We start from the raw sequence: 16,743 nt of genomic DNA, 5'->3' as shown, positions 1-16,743 counted from the left end.
AACTTGATATTCAGAGTGGGAGAATGTTCTACCACAAGCATTTAGATGCCGAATAGAAGAAACAGGTTCAAAACAGTGCCAGAGTCCAAGTTCTTACCGCTCCAGTAGTGATGTGGGGGAGGGGCTGTCACTTTAACACACTGAATTGTGTGGCTTTGGCAGAAGCTGGGGAGAGGATGGTGAGGAACCTAGAGTGAGAGTAAGGAAGATGGAGGTCACGTGAGCAGTTCAGAATCCGCTCAAGTGGGAAGGTGAGGAAGATGGAGGTCACGTGAGCAGTTCAGAATCTGCTCAAGTGGGAAGGCAGACCTGGGTCCACTGAACCTACAGCCCCTCAAGGGCAGTGACTAGAAAGAATCAAAGTCTTGGGGACTGACGCCGACTTGATTCCTTCAGGCTTACTTTTAGGAGGGCTGCAGCTGCGGCAGGTGGGAATCCCATTGGTAGTGTCTTGAGACCTCCATATTGCTCTTCACAACGGCTGTGCCAATTTATAGTCCACCTTATAGTAGAGCTTAAGAATTCCTTTTTCATGGTGTCCTTGCTATTTTTTTGTGAGCCACCATGTGGTTTCTGGGAATTGAACTCAGGACCTCTGGAAGAGCAGTCAGTGCTCTTAATCTCTGAGCCATCTCTCCAACCCTTCCTTGCTATTTTTTGTTTGCATGATGATAGCCACTCTGACTGAGGTGAAATGGGGTCTCAGGGTAGCGCCCATCCCCTAATATAATTTGATTTACATTTCCATGATGGTCAAAGATACATATAGATAGTTCTTTACACTTCACTCTTTAATTTTTATTTTACACATTACAGATGTTCTGCCTCCACATATGTATGTGTACTATGTACATGTCTTGTTCAGCAGAAGCCAGAGAGGTCATCAGACCTCCTTGGAGTGAAGTTATGGACAGTTGTGAGCTGCAGCATGGGTGCTGGGAATTGAACCCGGGTCCTCTGGAAGAACAGCCAGTGCTCTTAGCCACTGAGCCATCTCTCCAGCCTCCAAACTGTGCATTTATATTGCACTATTTGTCTAGTTGTTGGATCAGAGGCTGCAAGTGATTTCCGGACAGACCATAGGAGTCATTGACATGGTTCTGCTGCTGCTGCTGAGGCTGTCACATGCTGCTCTGATTCCTGACTCCTCTCCGAAAATTGAGAATCTTCTCCTTTTCCTGCTTCTCTTTCTCCTTTTCCTCCTTTCTCTTCCATATTTCTCCTCCTCCTCTCCTATACCCCCTTCCTTTTGAGACATGGTCTTGCTATGCAGCTCTGCTGGCCTGGAATTCACTGTAAGTTCCAGGTAGTTATCAACTCACGATCCCTGGCTACAACCTTTTGAATTTCTTCACATATGGTTGACATGCAACCACTTAATACTAAATGTATTTCTTTATCACGTTAAAATGTTCATGCATGTATACGCTGTATGTGGACGCATTTCCCTCCCATCTCTGATGCCTGCCTTTCTCACCTCTCTCTCCTTATCCCCTCACTGGCTTGGAGCTCACTAGTTAGGCCAGCCTGGTTGGCCAGCAAATCCCTGAGACCACTGAATGAAACTTACAACAGCTAGTGGGAGTAGATGTGGATGCCTCCCCTCAATGGACTTACATGCTTCACAACTGCAGTCATCTACATACTTACATACATGATTCTTACAGCATCTTACAGACACACTGGATTCTCAGTGTGTTTGTCTCTCATTGGGGAGATAAAACGCACTTGGAAGAAGTACCTTAAGGAGGGATTTATTCTGACAGTTTAGGCATGCAGATCGTCACGGGTGGGGAAGGCTCCATGCTGGCACTGTACGTCAAACTGCTCACATTCTGGCTCACAGACTGGGCAGCAGGGGCTGGAGCGGAAGTGGAGCCAGGCTGCAACACTCCAGCTGTCCCAGTGGTTCTTTCCTCCAAGCAGAGGAAGGTTCCATAGTGTCCCCAAACCATAGGGGACAAAGCAGGGCACAAAGTGCTCAAGTGAGCCTCTGGGGACACTTTACCCACAAACCGTAACATGCGATACATGACCTCATGAGTCATAGACTTGTCTTTGCCATTTTCCCTGTGGAATTGTATATTTGCCAGTTTTCAGTTACAATTAATGAATTTGATTTTTATTGTTTATATGTACAATAAAGCTGTAATTAATAATGTGAAAATACTCTAAAAGTTAAAAATCCCTTCACAGATGCCAAGTACCAACTGCCCTTCAGACGGAAACACGGACGGCTGAGTTTGTCTAGGCTGACAGGAGATGCCCTGCTTTGAAGATGACCTTTGATCAAGTGACCTAGCCTACTGGGTGACATCACATGCTCCTGATGTTGTTGAGAATATCACTTTCCTTCATTACTGACTGTGATAATCTACTTCATTAAAAAAATCAAGCTACGGAGCGCGGCTTACTGCTAAGGCTCAGTGCTCAGCAGTAGAAGAAGACAGAGGATGCTTGTCTCTACTCTTAACACCCAACAAGCCGGCCTAGTTTTTTACAGCTGGATGTATCTAAAAGGACTTTGTAAAGGAACTGTAGTTTTAAAACTTTCCTTATTTCTAATTTTGCAGTGCTGGAGATTCCATCCAGAGCCTTAAACAGACAATGTGAGTACTTGACCACCGAGCCCCAGCCCTAAGACACTTCTCATACAAAAGAGAAAAGGCAGTTTAATTTAGATACCGATGAGAAGTATATAGAAAGCAAAGGCATTTAAGATGTGTTTAGATTCTAACAATAGAATGAAAACTAAAACAAAAAGCTAAGAAATTAAGTGTAGATATCACCAGAACAGCTCAGCTATGCAAAGAAGTTATTTAAATAATAAAGTTAATTTCCATCCAACAGGAACTGGCTAGAAAGGACATAATTATTACTAGTCTTCAATGTAAGTTTCTATTATTAAAGTTGATCATTATATATTATAGTGCTTTAGATTTTGTTGATTTTATTTCATGATATAAAATTTTAAATTAACATACAAAGTACTGCATTTCCCTGTGGCATGTTCATACACATGCATCATTGTACTCTGTTCCAATCTGTCTCCCTCCGCTTTCTCCCTCCCCCATCCCGACTGGCTGGTTCCTGTTCCTCCCCATCAATAGTTCTCCCTTTAGCTTGCACATCACATGTAATCCTATCACCTCCTTTTCTCTCCATCTCTTAGGACGTCTTTTCCCAGAGCTGGAAAGATGCCTCTGTGGCTAAAAGAACTTGTTGCTCTTTTAGAGAACCCAGGTTTGATCCCCAGCACCCACACGTTGACTTACATCATGGAGTAATCATCCATTACTCCAGTTTCAGGGGATCTGATGCCCTCTTCTGAGCTCTGAGGGCACCAGGCATGCATGTGGTGCACATGCATGTGGGCAAACACTCATACACATAAAATTAAAATTTAAAAAATAGACTCCACCAGGAAACTTCTACAGCTGATAAACATTTTCAGCAAAGTAGCAGAATACAAAATTAACACACAAAAACAACAGCCTTCATAATACAGATGACACACATACTGAGAAATCAGGAAAATGGTACCTTTCACAATAGCCCCCAAAAATAATACCTTGGGATAACTCTAACCAAGCAAGTGAAAGATACGTATAATAAAAGACATTGAAGGAAGAAGCTGAAGACATCAAAAGATGGAAAGATCTCCCATGCTCATGGATCAGTAGACCTGGTAGAAACCTAGTGCAGTGGAAACTTCTGGAATCTATGCTGGTGGCCCTAGTGAGGTCTCCTAGTAATGGAGGATATGGAATCCAAATGGCCATTTTTTGTTTTTGTTTTTGCTTTTGTTTTTTGAGACAGGGTTTCTCTGTGTAGTTTTGCGTCTTTCCTGGAACTCACTTTGTAGACCAGGCTGGCCTCAGCTCACAGAAATCCACCTGCTTCTGCCTTCCAAGTGCTGGGATTAAAGGCATGTGCCACCACCACCTGGAGGCCATTTTTTTGTAGTCAGGCAAGGCTTCCAGTGGTGAGACTGGGTTACATTCAGTTGAATTGTTGGTCAAGGAGGTTCTGTGGAAATCCCTAAACAACCCAGGCTAATACTAGGACAGAGGGTTGCTCCCTGAAAACTGACAGCAGGCCCTGTTGCTGAGGACAACTTCCACACAGTTCACTGAACATAGAAAGGTCAAGTTGGTGCGGACTGGAGCTTCAACCCTATAGTCTATCTAGCCTCTTTGGCCCAAGAAGGTACTCTGCAGGCTATGGAAAGAGAAACCTAGATACTAACCCAGCCACAAAACCCTCCAACTACAATCTGTCCTGAGTGCAAGATGTACTGGAGTAATGGTTAGGCAGAACTTGTGGGAGCGGCCAACCAATGTCTGGTTTGAGGCCCATGCCACAAGAGGGAGCCCATGCCCTACCTTGCCTAGAGGGCCAGGAACTGGAAACTGGATAAACCAGAAACCTAGGGTGTGTGTGTGTGTGTGTGTGTGTGTGTGTGTGTGTGGGTGTAGGATTATATATATATATATTATTATATATATATATATATATATTTCACATAATGATATTCTGCTATACTCATAGATTAGTGCCTTGTACAGTTGTCATCAGAGGCTTTCTCTGGCAGCAGATGGATGGGAGGGGTACAGAGACCCATAGTCAGATGTTATGCAGAGAGAACATCAAGTCCCTCCCCTTGGAGATGGAGGAGCCCCATAGACAATGAGGAGGGAAGACTGCAGGAGTCAGAGGGGATGGAGGACCCCAGGAGAACATGGGCCAGTGAATCAACTAAGCAGGGCTCACATGGCTCACAGAGACTGAAAATGGCAAGCGCAGGATCTGCACGGGGCCACACCAGGTCCTCTGGGTGTATGTTACGGCTGTTAGCTTGGTGTTTTTGTGGGACTGCCTAACAGTGGGAATGGGCGTGTCTCTGACTCTTTTCCCTGATCTTGGGGCCCTTTTCCTCCTATTGGGTTGCCTTGTCCAGCCTCGCTAGGAGGGCTTTTGTCTTGTCTTCTTGTACCTTGTTTTGCCCCCATTGGCTCTTGGAGCCTGCTCTTTTCTGAGGAGGAAATGGAGCAGGAATGGATCGGGGAGAGGGGAAGTCGGGGAGCTAGGAAGAGTGGAGGGAGGGAAACTGCTTAGGATGTAGTGCATGAGAGAAGAATATTTTCAATATACAAGAAAAAAGAGAAAGAAAATGGCTGTGGTAGTTTGAATGTAATTGGCTCCCATAAGGTCATGGGGAGTGGCACTATTAGGAGGTGTGGCTTTGTTAGAGTAGGTGTGGTCTTGTTGGAAGAAGTGTGTCACCCTGGGGATGGGCTTTGAGGTCTCTTGCTTAAGCTTCACTTAGTGTGACAGAGAGTCCACTTCCTGTTGCCTTCTGATCAAGAGGTAGCCAGCACCATGTCTGCCTGTACACCATCATGCTCCCTGCCATGATGATAATGGACTGAACCTCTGAACTCTAAGTTGCCACCTCAATTAAATATTTTCCTTTATAAGAGTTGCCATGGTCACGGTGTCTCTTCACATGACCATCTACCAAAAGTAATCTACAAATCAATGCAATACCCACCAAAATTCCAACACAATTCTTCATACAATTCTTCATAGAAATGGAAAAAAACCTTATTTATTTATTTATTTATTTATTTATTTATTTATTTTGTTTTGCTTTGCTTTTCAAGACAGGGTTTCTTTGTGTAGCCTTGGCTCTCCTTGAACTAGCTCTACAGACCAGGCTGGCTTTGAACTCACAGAAATCCACCTGCCTCTGCCTCCCAAGTGCTGGGACTAAAGGTGTGTGCCACCACCACCAATCAAAAAGTAAAAAAAAAAACCGCGTGATGCGCATGCTTTAATCCAGCACTCGGAGCAAGCAGAGTAGTGATCTTTTGAGTTTGAGCTATCTGTCTACAGAGTGAGATCCAGGAAAGGCACAAAGCTACACCGAGAAACCCTGTCTCGAAAAACAAAACAAAAAAAAAAAAAAAAAAAAAGTAGAAAAAAATAACAAAACAAAATAATCTTTAACGTCATATGAAAATGCACAGAGACTAGCCAGGCAGTGGTGGTGCATGCCTTTAATCCCAGCATTCGGGAGGCAGAGTCAGGTGGATTTCTCTGAGTTTGAGGCCAGCCTGGTCTACAGAGTGAGTTCCAGCACAGCCAGGGCTGTTATATAGAGAAACCCTGTCTGGGGTGGGGGGACAAGAAAAGAAAAAAATATGCCATCTATGTTGAGCAAATCAGCAACCTAGAAAATGGGGTGGTGTGGGGAAATCTACTAATTATTCACCTAACAGAAGGTTAGTGTCAGAATACACATAGAATAAAAAAACAAAAACAGAAAAACAAAAAACTGAATCAAAAAACAAACAACCCAGTTAAAGAATGGGATATGGAACTAACAGAGCTCTTGAAAGATGAAACACAAATAGCTGAGCACCACTTAAAAGAATGTTGAACATTCTTAGCCATCAGGGAAATGAAAATTAAAACTACTTTGAGATTTCATCTTCCCCAATCAGAATGGCCAAGATCAATAAAAACCCAGACAAACAAACTGTAGCACATGCCGGCAGGGATTCAGGGAAGGGAAGCACTCTTTCATTGCTGGGAGGAGTGTAAACTGGTCCTGGCACTATGGAAGTCAGTGTGGAGGGTCCTCAAAACGCTGAGAACTGTCCTACCACAAGACCTAACTCTACCACTCTTGGGCATATACAAAAGGACTCTACATCTTAATACAGCGATGCTTTTTCATACATGTTTATTGATGCTCTACTCACAAAATCCAAAAATTGGAAACATTCTAGATGTCCATCAACTGATGTGTGGATAATGAAAATGTGGTACATTTACATAATGGAGTATTATTCAGCTATTAAGAAAAATGAAATTATGGTGTTTGCAGGTAAATGGATTAGAAAAAAATCATCCTGAGTAAAGTAACCCAGACCCTAGTAAACCAATACTCTATGTTTTTTCTTATATATGGATGTTAACTTTGGATGTATGCTTCAATCAGAAAATCTACAGAGGCTGGGAGCTGGTGAGGGAGCAGGGGGGAGGAGGGAGTCGTCCAAGGAAGAGGAAATGGAATATAGTGTAATCAAGATTTAAAGGGAAACCAGGATAGGAGCATTAAGTGGAGGGGAGGATGGAGAGTAGGGCAAGAGCAGGGAATATGGGCAGAGACAACTAGCAGTAAAGGCCTTTTCAAAAGCCATATGTAAGCGTACTACATGGACGTTCCTAAATACACACACACATGAATTTCAGTAGTTCCCGTATAACGAGGGAGACAATATTCCAACTGTGCATTTCATGCCAAGTAAAACCTCCAATGTGGAGAAGGAGTTACATCTTGTTGAGTCATTGGCCAAAGGGGCCCATAGATGCCCCCTAACATCACAGGCTATTGCCAAGGCTATTGGTTACCCTCCACAACCTGATGGTAAGGCCTGACTGCTGAGGACACCACTTACATACGTCATTAACCATGGGGAAATGAAGCTGGTGCCCACGAGAAGCTTCACCTCTACTGACTAGCATTCATGGCTCTGGAAGGTACTTTGCACACTACCAGAGCGGAGAAGCAATCAATTACCCAGCTACATGCCCTGTGGCCTACAATAGCACACGCCTGCAGGGTGTACCCTTGAAACAGTGGAACACTGCCGTGGGAATGACCAGCCACTTTTAGAAAACGGACTTAAGGCCACTCCATGAGATGGAGGCCATATCTGAAACTACTAGAGCGGCACGAACCCAGGACTAGCTAGGTCATGGTCCTGAAGCCAAACCTACTACTATTATTCTGCTTAAGGAGCACAGTAATAGAATGACTCCTAACCACATACTCTATCCCTACAGATCAGCGCATCATTCTTCCTTCACAGAAGCTGCTTCTTTCGTCAATGAGGATTAACACAGAGACACACAATTGGAAAATACTCGGGAGATGAGACTTTGGAGCATTCAGCCCGAAATGGGAGATCATGGTCAAGGCAAAAGAAAGTAAGAGCCAGAAGTGGTGGAGACTCCAAGGACACAACAGAGCTGACACACACACTTTAACTCATAGAGACCATGACAGCATGCACAAGACCTGCAGAAGTTCAAACCAGACAAAACCCCAGCACAGAAAGTAGACACAACGTCCCACCCTAATGGGAGCTATTTCCAGTTGATGCCACTAGAAAAGGGTAAACCAGCTTTCTCCAGTGGAATGCCCTTGGGTACATCGACCATATGCCGGGGCAGGACCTATGCCCAGGGAGAGCTGGCCAACATAAAGTGGACCCCAGGCTCTTTTGTGTGTGCAGTTTCTGTTTTGTTTTGGTGTTTTTCTCTTATTAGTTTTTCATTTGTTGTGATCTTTATTTTTTTTTATTTTTGAGAGATGAGGAGGAGCATGAAGTAGAGTGGGTAGAGAGGTGGGGAGGATCTGAGAGGAGTTTAGGGTGGTAAATAATATTTAAAAATTGTATGTACATTTTTAATTAAAACTAAAAAATATCTTTTCTCTCTCTCATGACTCTCCCTTTATTAGTGATTTTCAGATTTGTTTTCTTTTTTAGCAGAAGAGCCTCTATTTTTCCAATTGAAATATTATAGAACAGTGTAATGAGAAGCTGTTCTACTTGGAAGCAGAAACTCAGACAAGGTCAGAGCAAACGCTATCAGATCTTCTCCTGCCTCTGCAGCAGACTCCTCTGAGGAATGCAGCTTTAAAACTACCAGTTCAAATAAGGTGTTCTGTTAGTGTCTATGACGGGCTATTAAAGGTAATGATCAAAACTGATTGAGAAAGTATCTTCATTTCTAAAGTAGGGCCCTTGATTAACTCTGGTCCCACTTATCAAAGGCAAGAGTTTCGTAATTGCCATTATCTTGAATAGAAGGAGTAACCCGGACTCTCTAGTCATTGAGTCTGTTCCTTCCTGGCTCACAACTTAGCTTGTGGGGCCATGACACTTCTTGTGACTTTCAAACAACTACATTCTGACTTGGAAGTGCCAGCCACTGCTGTGGATGTATGTCTATGCAAAGAAACCGGAGAAGGTGTTTAACTTACCCAGACCACAAGGACATTCATGAGATGGTCTATGTGTGTCCGTTTGAAGGTGGACTTGCCGCTGTTCTGCATTAATTTGGTGTCTGGCCCTGAGCAAAATGAAGAAATCCAGATCTTAGAGTCACTGAATATACTCAGAGCTTGAAATTGTGTTGACGTATGGCTTTATGTTCACTTGTTCGAACCTCTCATGTAAATCCAATCAACGGTACACCAGAAGGAACCTGTTTGCTAAGTGTCCACACTGACTCCCCTCTTAGCAGCACCTCAGCCGTCTCGGTTCTACCGAGGTAGACCGAACATCAGTTACCTGAGCGTCCCTTGTCACCACCTGGCTTATTTAGCTTGGGAAAGGCATTTTCTGATAGAAGACATCTCTCGCTTTCTTGTGAGGGAAGGCATTGCTGAGTCAGGCTATATTTAAAAGTCTGAGAATAGAAGAAAGGAAGTGGGGATGATGGGGATTTTTTTCTGAGGTGGAAGCTGGGGAGTTGAGCCTTCTCTGTGGCTGAGAGACACAGATGCCATGTTCCTTTATACCCACAGATAGTGAGTAAAAGAGCCTTGAATAGCTATGGAACTGACTTGCAAACAATGAGTTAGAGATATTGCTAGCTGTGTGAGAGAAAATATTCATAAGGGGTTTAGGAAGAAACTGTAAGTAGCAATTTCTCTGGCCTTTTCTCATCTGACTACCGTTTCTACATGTGCTCTAATGAAGGAGCGCCACCCGTGTGCTCATGGGGGGTAGCTGGCTTTTCGGCTCTGTGAGCAAACACTGAGAATACACAGCAGAGGCGGCAGCGTTCTAGCCTCTGCAGCATTCCTTCACAGGCTGGGGTTTTTGAGAAGTTCGAGGCGGAGTGTGGCAGCTAAGGGATCATATTTCCAGGGTCTATAGCCTGGTCTCCTCTCCCTGGCTTTCGAGAGGGATGTAGAGATCATGGCAGGACTCCAGCACTGCACATCAGGAACAGCGAACCAAGTTTGCGCGAAGTGTTTCAGGATGCTCTTTGTGATAGGAGACTCCTGTACGAACTCCCCAAAGTTCACTGTTAGCATTAACAAAGCAAGAGTCTGGTGGGAACTAACCCATGCTGGCCTTCCTATTGCTTTGGGGAAAACCTCAGCTGAACAAATGAACTATCTTGGAGTGGTTTTCCTTTGTGTGGGTAACTGCTGACCTAGTGAAGGAAGTGAGTCTACCTTACATCATTTGGGTTGGAAACCGAGCAGCTTAGAAGCTGCCATTCCACAACAAGAACCAATAAACAAGTTCTGCCAACGCTTCCTTGGACTCTTAAGCTACTCCAAAGGGTATTTGTCTTATTTTCCATAGAAGGAGAACTAGGAGTCTCATGTTCAAGAGTGGATGCTCTAGAAAAGACCTCCAAAAACCCAATTTTAATAATATTCTCTACAGTAAATCTCCGTTCTTCCTACTGTTGTTATGGTTGTGTTAAGCCTACATTTCAAATATCTCCTAAAAGCTTAGTTGATGAAAGATTGGTCTCCAGTAGATGGCGCTATCTGGGGTGGCAGAAACTTGATGGTCTGGAACTCAGGTGGAAGAAAGCTATTAGGGGCGTGTTCTTGAAGGTCCCTCCTCTCGCTCTTCTGCGGCTCAGCTACCATGACATGAGTGGCTTTGACCCATCATGTATTCCCACTATGATGTTTGGCCTTGCTCCAGGTCCAATGCTAGGGTCAAGCAACCCTGGACTAACACCTCTGAAACTGAGTGAAAAGTAAGTCTTTCTTCCTTTAAAGTATTTGCTTAAGATACTTTATCACAGGGACTGAAAGGAACGAAGTTATCGATGTCTGTTGCCACTAGGGTGCAGAGTGGAGCAGAGGCTCTTCCCAACCATGCCACGGACCAAGGAAACCTCTCACTACATACTGTGGGTTGTGATTCTAAATGACATCTCGAGATGGGCCACTCACATGGTGCTTTTCTCTTAGATGAAGTCTCCATGTCATATTTTATGTCCTTTTCCATAATGAGCACCATCTACACTCCCTTTTTACGAGAGTAATCTCTGTGCAATCTTCCATCCACATGCTAATTCTGTTGTACTTTATCTATATGAACACCCTCTCCTGTGTCCACACGTGGCTGGGAAGACTCATGAATGACTTAGGGTGCTGAAGCACAAAGCCACGCTCTAACAAAGGAGGAGCTGGGAGCTATGTTGGGAGCACACGTCTGGAACAAAGTCACGTTCCCCTCAGCCACCTGTTAATCCAGCACTCAGTCATCGTTCTGATATATGCTTGAATATTGTATCTGAATCCTTAGAACTAAATACCCACAATGGGGTGGTGAGCAGGGCTCTAACAGGCTGGGTCTGGCTATGGCCGCAAGGACACATACCAGTATAAATCACCAAACCGTAACACCAATCCGTGTTCCTGATGATGCAGCCCCGGAGCAGTAGCTTGTCATGGCCCAGGAAGTAGTCTTCCCCCAGATAGGTCAGGACTCCGGAAAACTTGTCCAACTTGTTATTGGGAGGCTCGCATCGAATTTCTCCTGCAGAGAAGTAAAGGGGGAAGAGTGCTAGCTCTGTAACCTTGGGAGAATGCTCACGGAAAAGCAGGAAAACAACATACAATGTATAATACAACAACATACACTACAACATGGTTTTTCTCAGCTGCCCCCTATCCTGCACTAAATTCTTTTAGAAAGGACAAAAATATTTCAGGGCACCAAAATAAACAAAGCGATAATTCTGTATTGCCATGGATCATCAGAGAAACTTCCATCAGTATTGCCAGATCAGCATCAGTGAAGCTGAAGAAATGAAAATATTACTCTAAAGTGAACCTACTATTTCTTTCCAAAATAGAAATAGTTGACTTTTTCCTGATTAGTAAATATATTCTTTGTAAATATTTTAAAATTTATTGGCTTTATTTACTTTGCATGTCAGAGGAGGCGGGAACATATGCAAATGATGGATATGGGGACCAGAGAGCAACATGTGGAAGTTGGTTCTCTCCTTCCAGCATGTGGGTCCCAGATATCAAACTCAGGCTTGGAATATTCTCTGAGCCATCTTGCCGAATCTCCTTTGTAAATATCCATAACATGCTAAAATAACCAAGAATTTTTTTTTGAGGCAGGCCTTACTATGTATCCCTGGTTAGCCTGGAACTCACTATGTAGACGAGGCTGGCCCCAAGCTCAGAGAGTGCTGGGTTTAAAGGCTTTTGAGAAACATTGTCATCTACTTATTGTCTAGAGAAAAGTGTTATTAGCCTTTGATTATATACTAGAAGCTTTTTATCCCATGCACGAATGCAAACATTTCCCCCAAACATGTTTACGTTATATGTATATGCTGGCTTTTGTAATCTATAATTTTCCCTATTATGTTGTGTCTGTTTTTTCCATGTCAAAAATTATCAACTTGCATATTGTTTAAAATGAACTGTATAGAGTTCCTGTGTGAATGTGCCATACTTTATTTAGCTGATCCTCTGCTGATTAACTAAATAAAGCTGTGGGCAGGCAGCCTACTTCCCGGCTCACCATCAAAGGCAGACAGCAGCTCCAGGTTATCCTCCATTTCACTGGTCACCGAGATGGCCTGCTTCACTTTCAGGTTGGTTTCCCTAGAGTAAAGGTCACATGTTCATCAAATGTATGGGACAGAAACACAACCAGAGCACAGGACCAGCTTGTGCTTCTCATTAGGTTTTAGAAAATAAATGTTGCCAGCAGAATGTGGGCTAAGGGCTTGAGTTGTTTGAGTACCTCACACTAGTTACTCCTTGTTCTCATGGGCAGTAGGCGGAGAGAGAACCGACTCCCTGTCACTCTTCCTCTCATACCCTGCAACAACTTACCCCCTCGACTTTAACCAACACAGAGAAGTGGCTGTTAGGAAAGCTAGAGGAAACCCGGAGGTGGCATGCATCTGCTTCCTTCAGGAACATGGAGCAGGTTCTGGTGAGAAGCTGCTCATGCTTCTGAGGAAATATAGTCTGAGTTCATAAATATTTACAAGGTCCATGGAAAGATCACAATTAACCATTTTTGGATGCATAATGCACAGAGATAGTAACAACTAGAGATTTCAAGAAGCTTTTGGATGAGGTATTAGTCAGGGCTCTTTAGAGGAACAGAACTGAGAGAAAAATACACACACACACACACACACACACACACACACACACACACACACACACACGAAGCAGATTTATTAGAGTGGCTGACACACTGTAGTCCAGCTAGTCCAACAATGGCTGTTTCCCAATGCAAAGTCCAAGGATCAAGTGCATGAGGCTGGCTGTGTGGTCTTCAGTATACGCTGGAATCCCAAAGAAGTAGGCTCCAATACCAGAGAATTGGGAGTGAGGGCAAGCAGGCAAAGGGGAGCAATTCCTTCTTCCATGTCCTTTATACAGGCTGCCACCAGGTGTGGCTCAGATTAAAGGTCGACTTTCCTTCCTCAAATGGTTTCATTAAGAAAAATCCCTCTTCCTCACAGGTGTACCCAGCTGCTTGGGTTTTAGTTCATTCCAGATGTTGTTAAGTTGACAACCAAGAATGGTTATCACAGGCACAAACAGGAATGTAGGCTGATACAAAGCTCCATGAGACAAGTCTCTGAAATGGCCTCCATATTCCCAAGTAAGACCTTAGCTTACTGTGAGTAAATAAAGGTCCACTTTAATTTCTTTTTAGGACACAATTCTTCTTTGTTTAAATTGCCTCCTGGAAACATTGCAACTCCATTCTGAAATTTTGCAGTCCTATGACTCTCTTTCATGCTAGTCAACATCACAGGATACAGGTGTCCCTCACTGACTTCAGGCAATTGGTTCAAGGACCCCACACAAACACCCTAATCCATCATTTGCTCAGCTATCTTTTATAAAATGGTCCAGCATTTGCATATGACCAATAAACACTCTCATCATACAATGTAAATGCTATGTAAATACCTGTTCTATCTTATTTTTAGGGAATACTGATGAGAAAAAACAATCTGTGCATATTCAGTACAGAGGAACCTTTTTTTTTTTTTTAATATTTTCAGTCTGCAATTCTTAAAGACAAGGCATGGAACTCACAGACAGGGATGGCAGACTGACCCCAGTTTAGAGATAGAGAATTTGGGGCTCATTTTTCCAATCCTGTGCCTGACGGATGCTTGTTATTGCTGCCCAAGCTCAGACTTAGACCTGAGGGTTCCGAGGCGGTGGCTTATTGTCTTTTCTCACTTGGGTCTCTTTAGTCTTCTGGCACCTAAACCACTATTATCACCTGGATATAAAACTAGCTCACTGCATCATGCTTGCCCTCTAAGTGGCTGGGTTTTCTTACTGCAGTATCAGGAGAAAACACTTACCCATCCAGGTCCGCTGTTTCAATGTATGTCAGGCCGCAGGGCTCACTGCTGGAGAGTAACAGTATGTCTGCCTGTAATCAGAAAAGCCAGAGAAGAGGAACCCAAGGCTGGCCCCTGGCCTACAGTGGGATGGAGAGCAGCCCCTCCCTCCGGGACAGATGTCCACTCTAAGAACTTGGCAGACTCTTGGCTACTCTCATTATCCGTGACCCATCACTGGTACCACACACATCTCTCCAAGTTGCTTCATTTTACCTAAAGCCGTGACAGGAGATAGACAAGAACGAGCTTCCTGCCGGAGGAGCCCGTGACACCAGGGCAAAGTGAGGCCCCGAAGGCTGTCAAGAGGGGTGGAGGCAAACAAGCTCCAGGGCTCCCGACCTCAACTCAAGGAGAGAAAGGAAGGCAGGGCCAGAGGAGTTACTCACTGTGACAGGGTGATCGTTTTCTAGTTTTATTATGTCTCCCACTTGAACATTCATCCATTTGTCCTCCTCAACCCTGTAAGAAAATGGGCCTTGACTTTCTGCTCTGAGAGTTTCCCCAACATTCTGTTTTGACAACTAGACAAAACAAAGCAAAAAGAAACAGGAAAGGCCAAGATGAATGAAGACACATCTCAGGAGGGCCACATTCATTTGGGCAGTCAAGAGCAAGCTCTGTTTCTTTTGACATATCTCTTTCCCCAGCAATTAGCTTTCTTCTTCAAAGGCAGCCATTATATTTTAAAAACTTTCCTAGAAGCCAGGTGGTGGTGGCGCACATCTTTAATCCCAGCACTCAGGAGGCAGAGGCAGGCAGATCTCTGTGAGTTTGAGGTCAGCCTGGTCTACAAAGCAGGTTCGAGGCCGGCCAAGGCTACACACAGAAAAATCCTGTCTTGAAGAACAAAAAACAAACAAACAGAAAAACAAAAACAAAACAACAACAAAAACCTTTCCTAGAAAATATCAACTCATAGAATCTTCTATAACACATATACTTCAAAGCCACACAGTAAGGTTTTTAATCCCAGTATCTGCGAGGCAGAGGCAGGAGAATTTGGGTGAGTTCAAGGCCAGGCTGTTCTATATAGTGAGTTCCAGGCCAGCCAGGGTTTACACAGTGAGACTTTGTCTCAAAAAATAATGTTAAACAGCAGGTACCTTACTTTCTTCATTTTTCATTTAATAACACAACTTAGAGGACATCTATAGATGTGGCTCATTCTTTTATTAAAAAGCTAAAGTGTATTCTATCATGTGGCTTTGCTAATTTCGTTTTGTTCTCTCACTGGGTTACCGTTGACCCTTCAAATCCTCATTTCCTATCAAAGGAATGGCAGTACGAGCAGATTCAACAACACTGGCTCTCTTCCCTTTTCCCCTCTTTTGTGCTCCAGTTTTCCAACAGCACTCATAGTCACTTTCTCTCTGATAAAGGACACAGATATATGCACACACGCTCCCATGGGCGCATGCATTTGGAAACATGGCCAGCCCTTTGAACAATTCTATTATGCCAAGTACCCAAAGAGCAGGAAAGAGAGGGCACATCCATCCTCCATTTCATTTTTCAATGCAGGCTTGTCACATGCAGTACTTTACTAGATACACGAAGACATAACTTTTCCCAGAACACTTTTTCTGCAAAGACCACTTCTTTCCAGAAAATGCCATGTTTATTTTATTTAAAAATCATTTACTATAAATTTACTCTTTGTTTTAGGGATTTTTCTGGTAGAACTGAAGAGTAGAAATAAGCTGTGGAAAAGACATCTGAGAATTTTTAAAAATTTATCTTAGTTTGACATTTACTCTCAAGGGTTCTCTAGGCAGGATTTTCACCAAAGAGAAATAAAGAAAAAGCCGGGTTATAAGATTCTACCTTCTCCTGGAGACCTGAAAAGCTGTTATTTTATTGTATAAGGAGCTGTCAAACTATTACAAATGTATTCCTGGATATTATAATAAAAACGGAGGCCAGATTAGGTAGAGAGGAAGACAGTCCCGCTGAACGGTACCTCGCAGAGTTCGTAAACATCCTGTCCTTTTCATACTGCAAACACTTAGAAACACTGGGTACCACAAAGCCAGTACTCTTTCCAAAGCAAGACTGCCCTTGAAGGAAAAGAGCCAGGCAACAGAAGGGTGAAACCAGAACAGGAGGCATGCTCTGACGCTGCTCTCACTCTGGACAGGCGAGGGACTGTCCATTTTAATAACCCTTCCTCTGAGTTTCAGTTTCTCCCTCTATTGTGACAAGAACAGACTTAGGATCTTGAGAGGCCACGGACTGAACTCAGAGCTTCTCCTAAAGCCAAGATCTTCAAAGGAC

The 16,743-nt window shown here is 43.6% G+C and overlaps 1 protein-coding gene and 1 long non-coding RNA gene across 4 annotated transcripts in view; one reads left to right on the top strand and one right to left on the bottom strand.

Annotated features, from left to right (window-relative positions):
* LOC114703216 overlaps window positions 1–2,927 on the top strand; it is a 49,890-nt gene extending 46,963 nt beyond the window's left edge. For both annotated transcript variants that reach the window (XR_003736108.2, XR_003736107.1), the window contains one exon: window positions 2,197–2,927. This is a non-coding gene — a long non-coding RNA (uncharacterized LOC114703216). The remainder of the gene's footprint in view (window positions 1–2,196) is intronic.
* Window positions 1–16,743, bottom strand: part of LOC114703215 (phospholipid-transporting ATPase FetA) — a 103,991-nt gene that overhangs the window by 37,199 nt on the left and 50,049 nt on the right. For both annotated transcript variants that reach the window (XM_028883957.2, XM_037202549.1), the window contains exons 8-12: window positions 14,856–14,928; window positions 14,428–14,498; window positions 12,603–12,685; window positions 11,439–11,597; window positions 9,062–9,150 (exon numbers count right to left, since the gene is read on the bottom strand). In XM_028883957.2, coding sequence (XP_028739790.1) covers window positions 9,062–9,150; window positions 11,439–11,597; window positions 12,603–12,685; window positions 14,428–14,498; window positions 14,856–14,928 — 475 coding nt within the window. The remainder of the gene's footprint in view (window positions 1–9,061; window positions 9,151–11,438; window positions 11,598–12,602; window positions 12,686–14,427; window positions 14,499–14,855; window positions 14,929–16,743) is intronic.

Source organism: Peromyscus leucopus, chromosome 2 (assembly GCF_004664715.2).
Source record: "Peromyscus leucopus breed LL Stock chromosome 2, UCI_PerLeu_2.1, whole genome shotgun sequence".
In the NCBI taxonomy this organism is placed as follows: domain Eukaryota; kingdom Metazoa; phylum Chordata; class Mammalia; order Rodentia; family Cricetidae; genus Peromyscus; species Peromyscus leucopus.
This window is presented reverse-complemented; position numbering and strand designations above follow the sequence as displayed.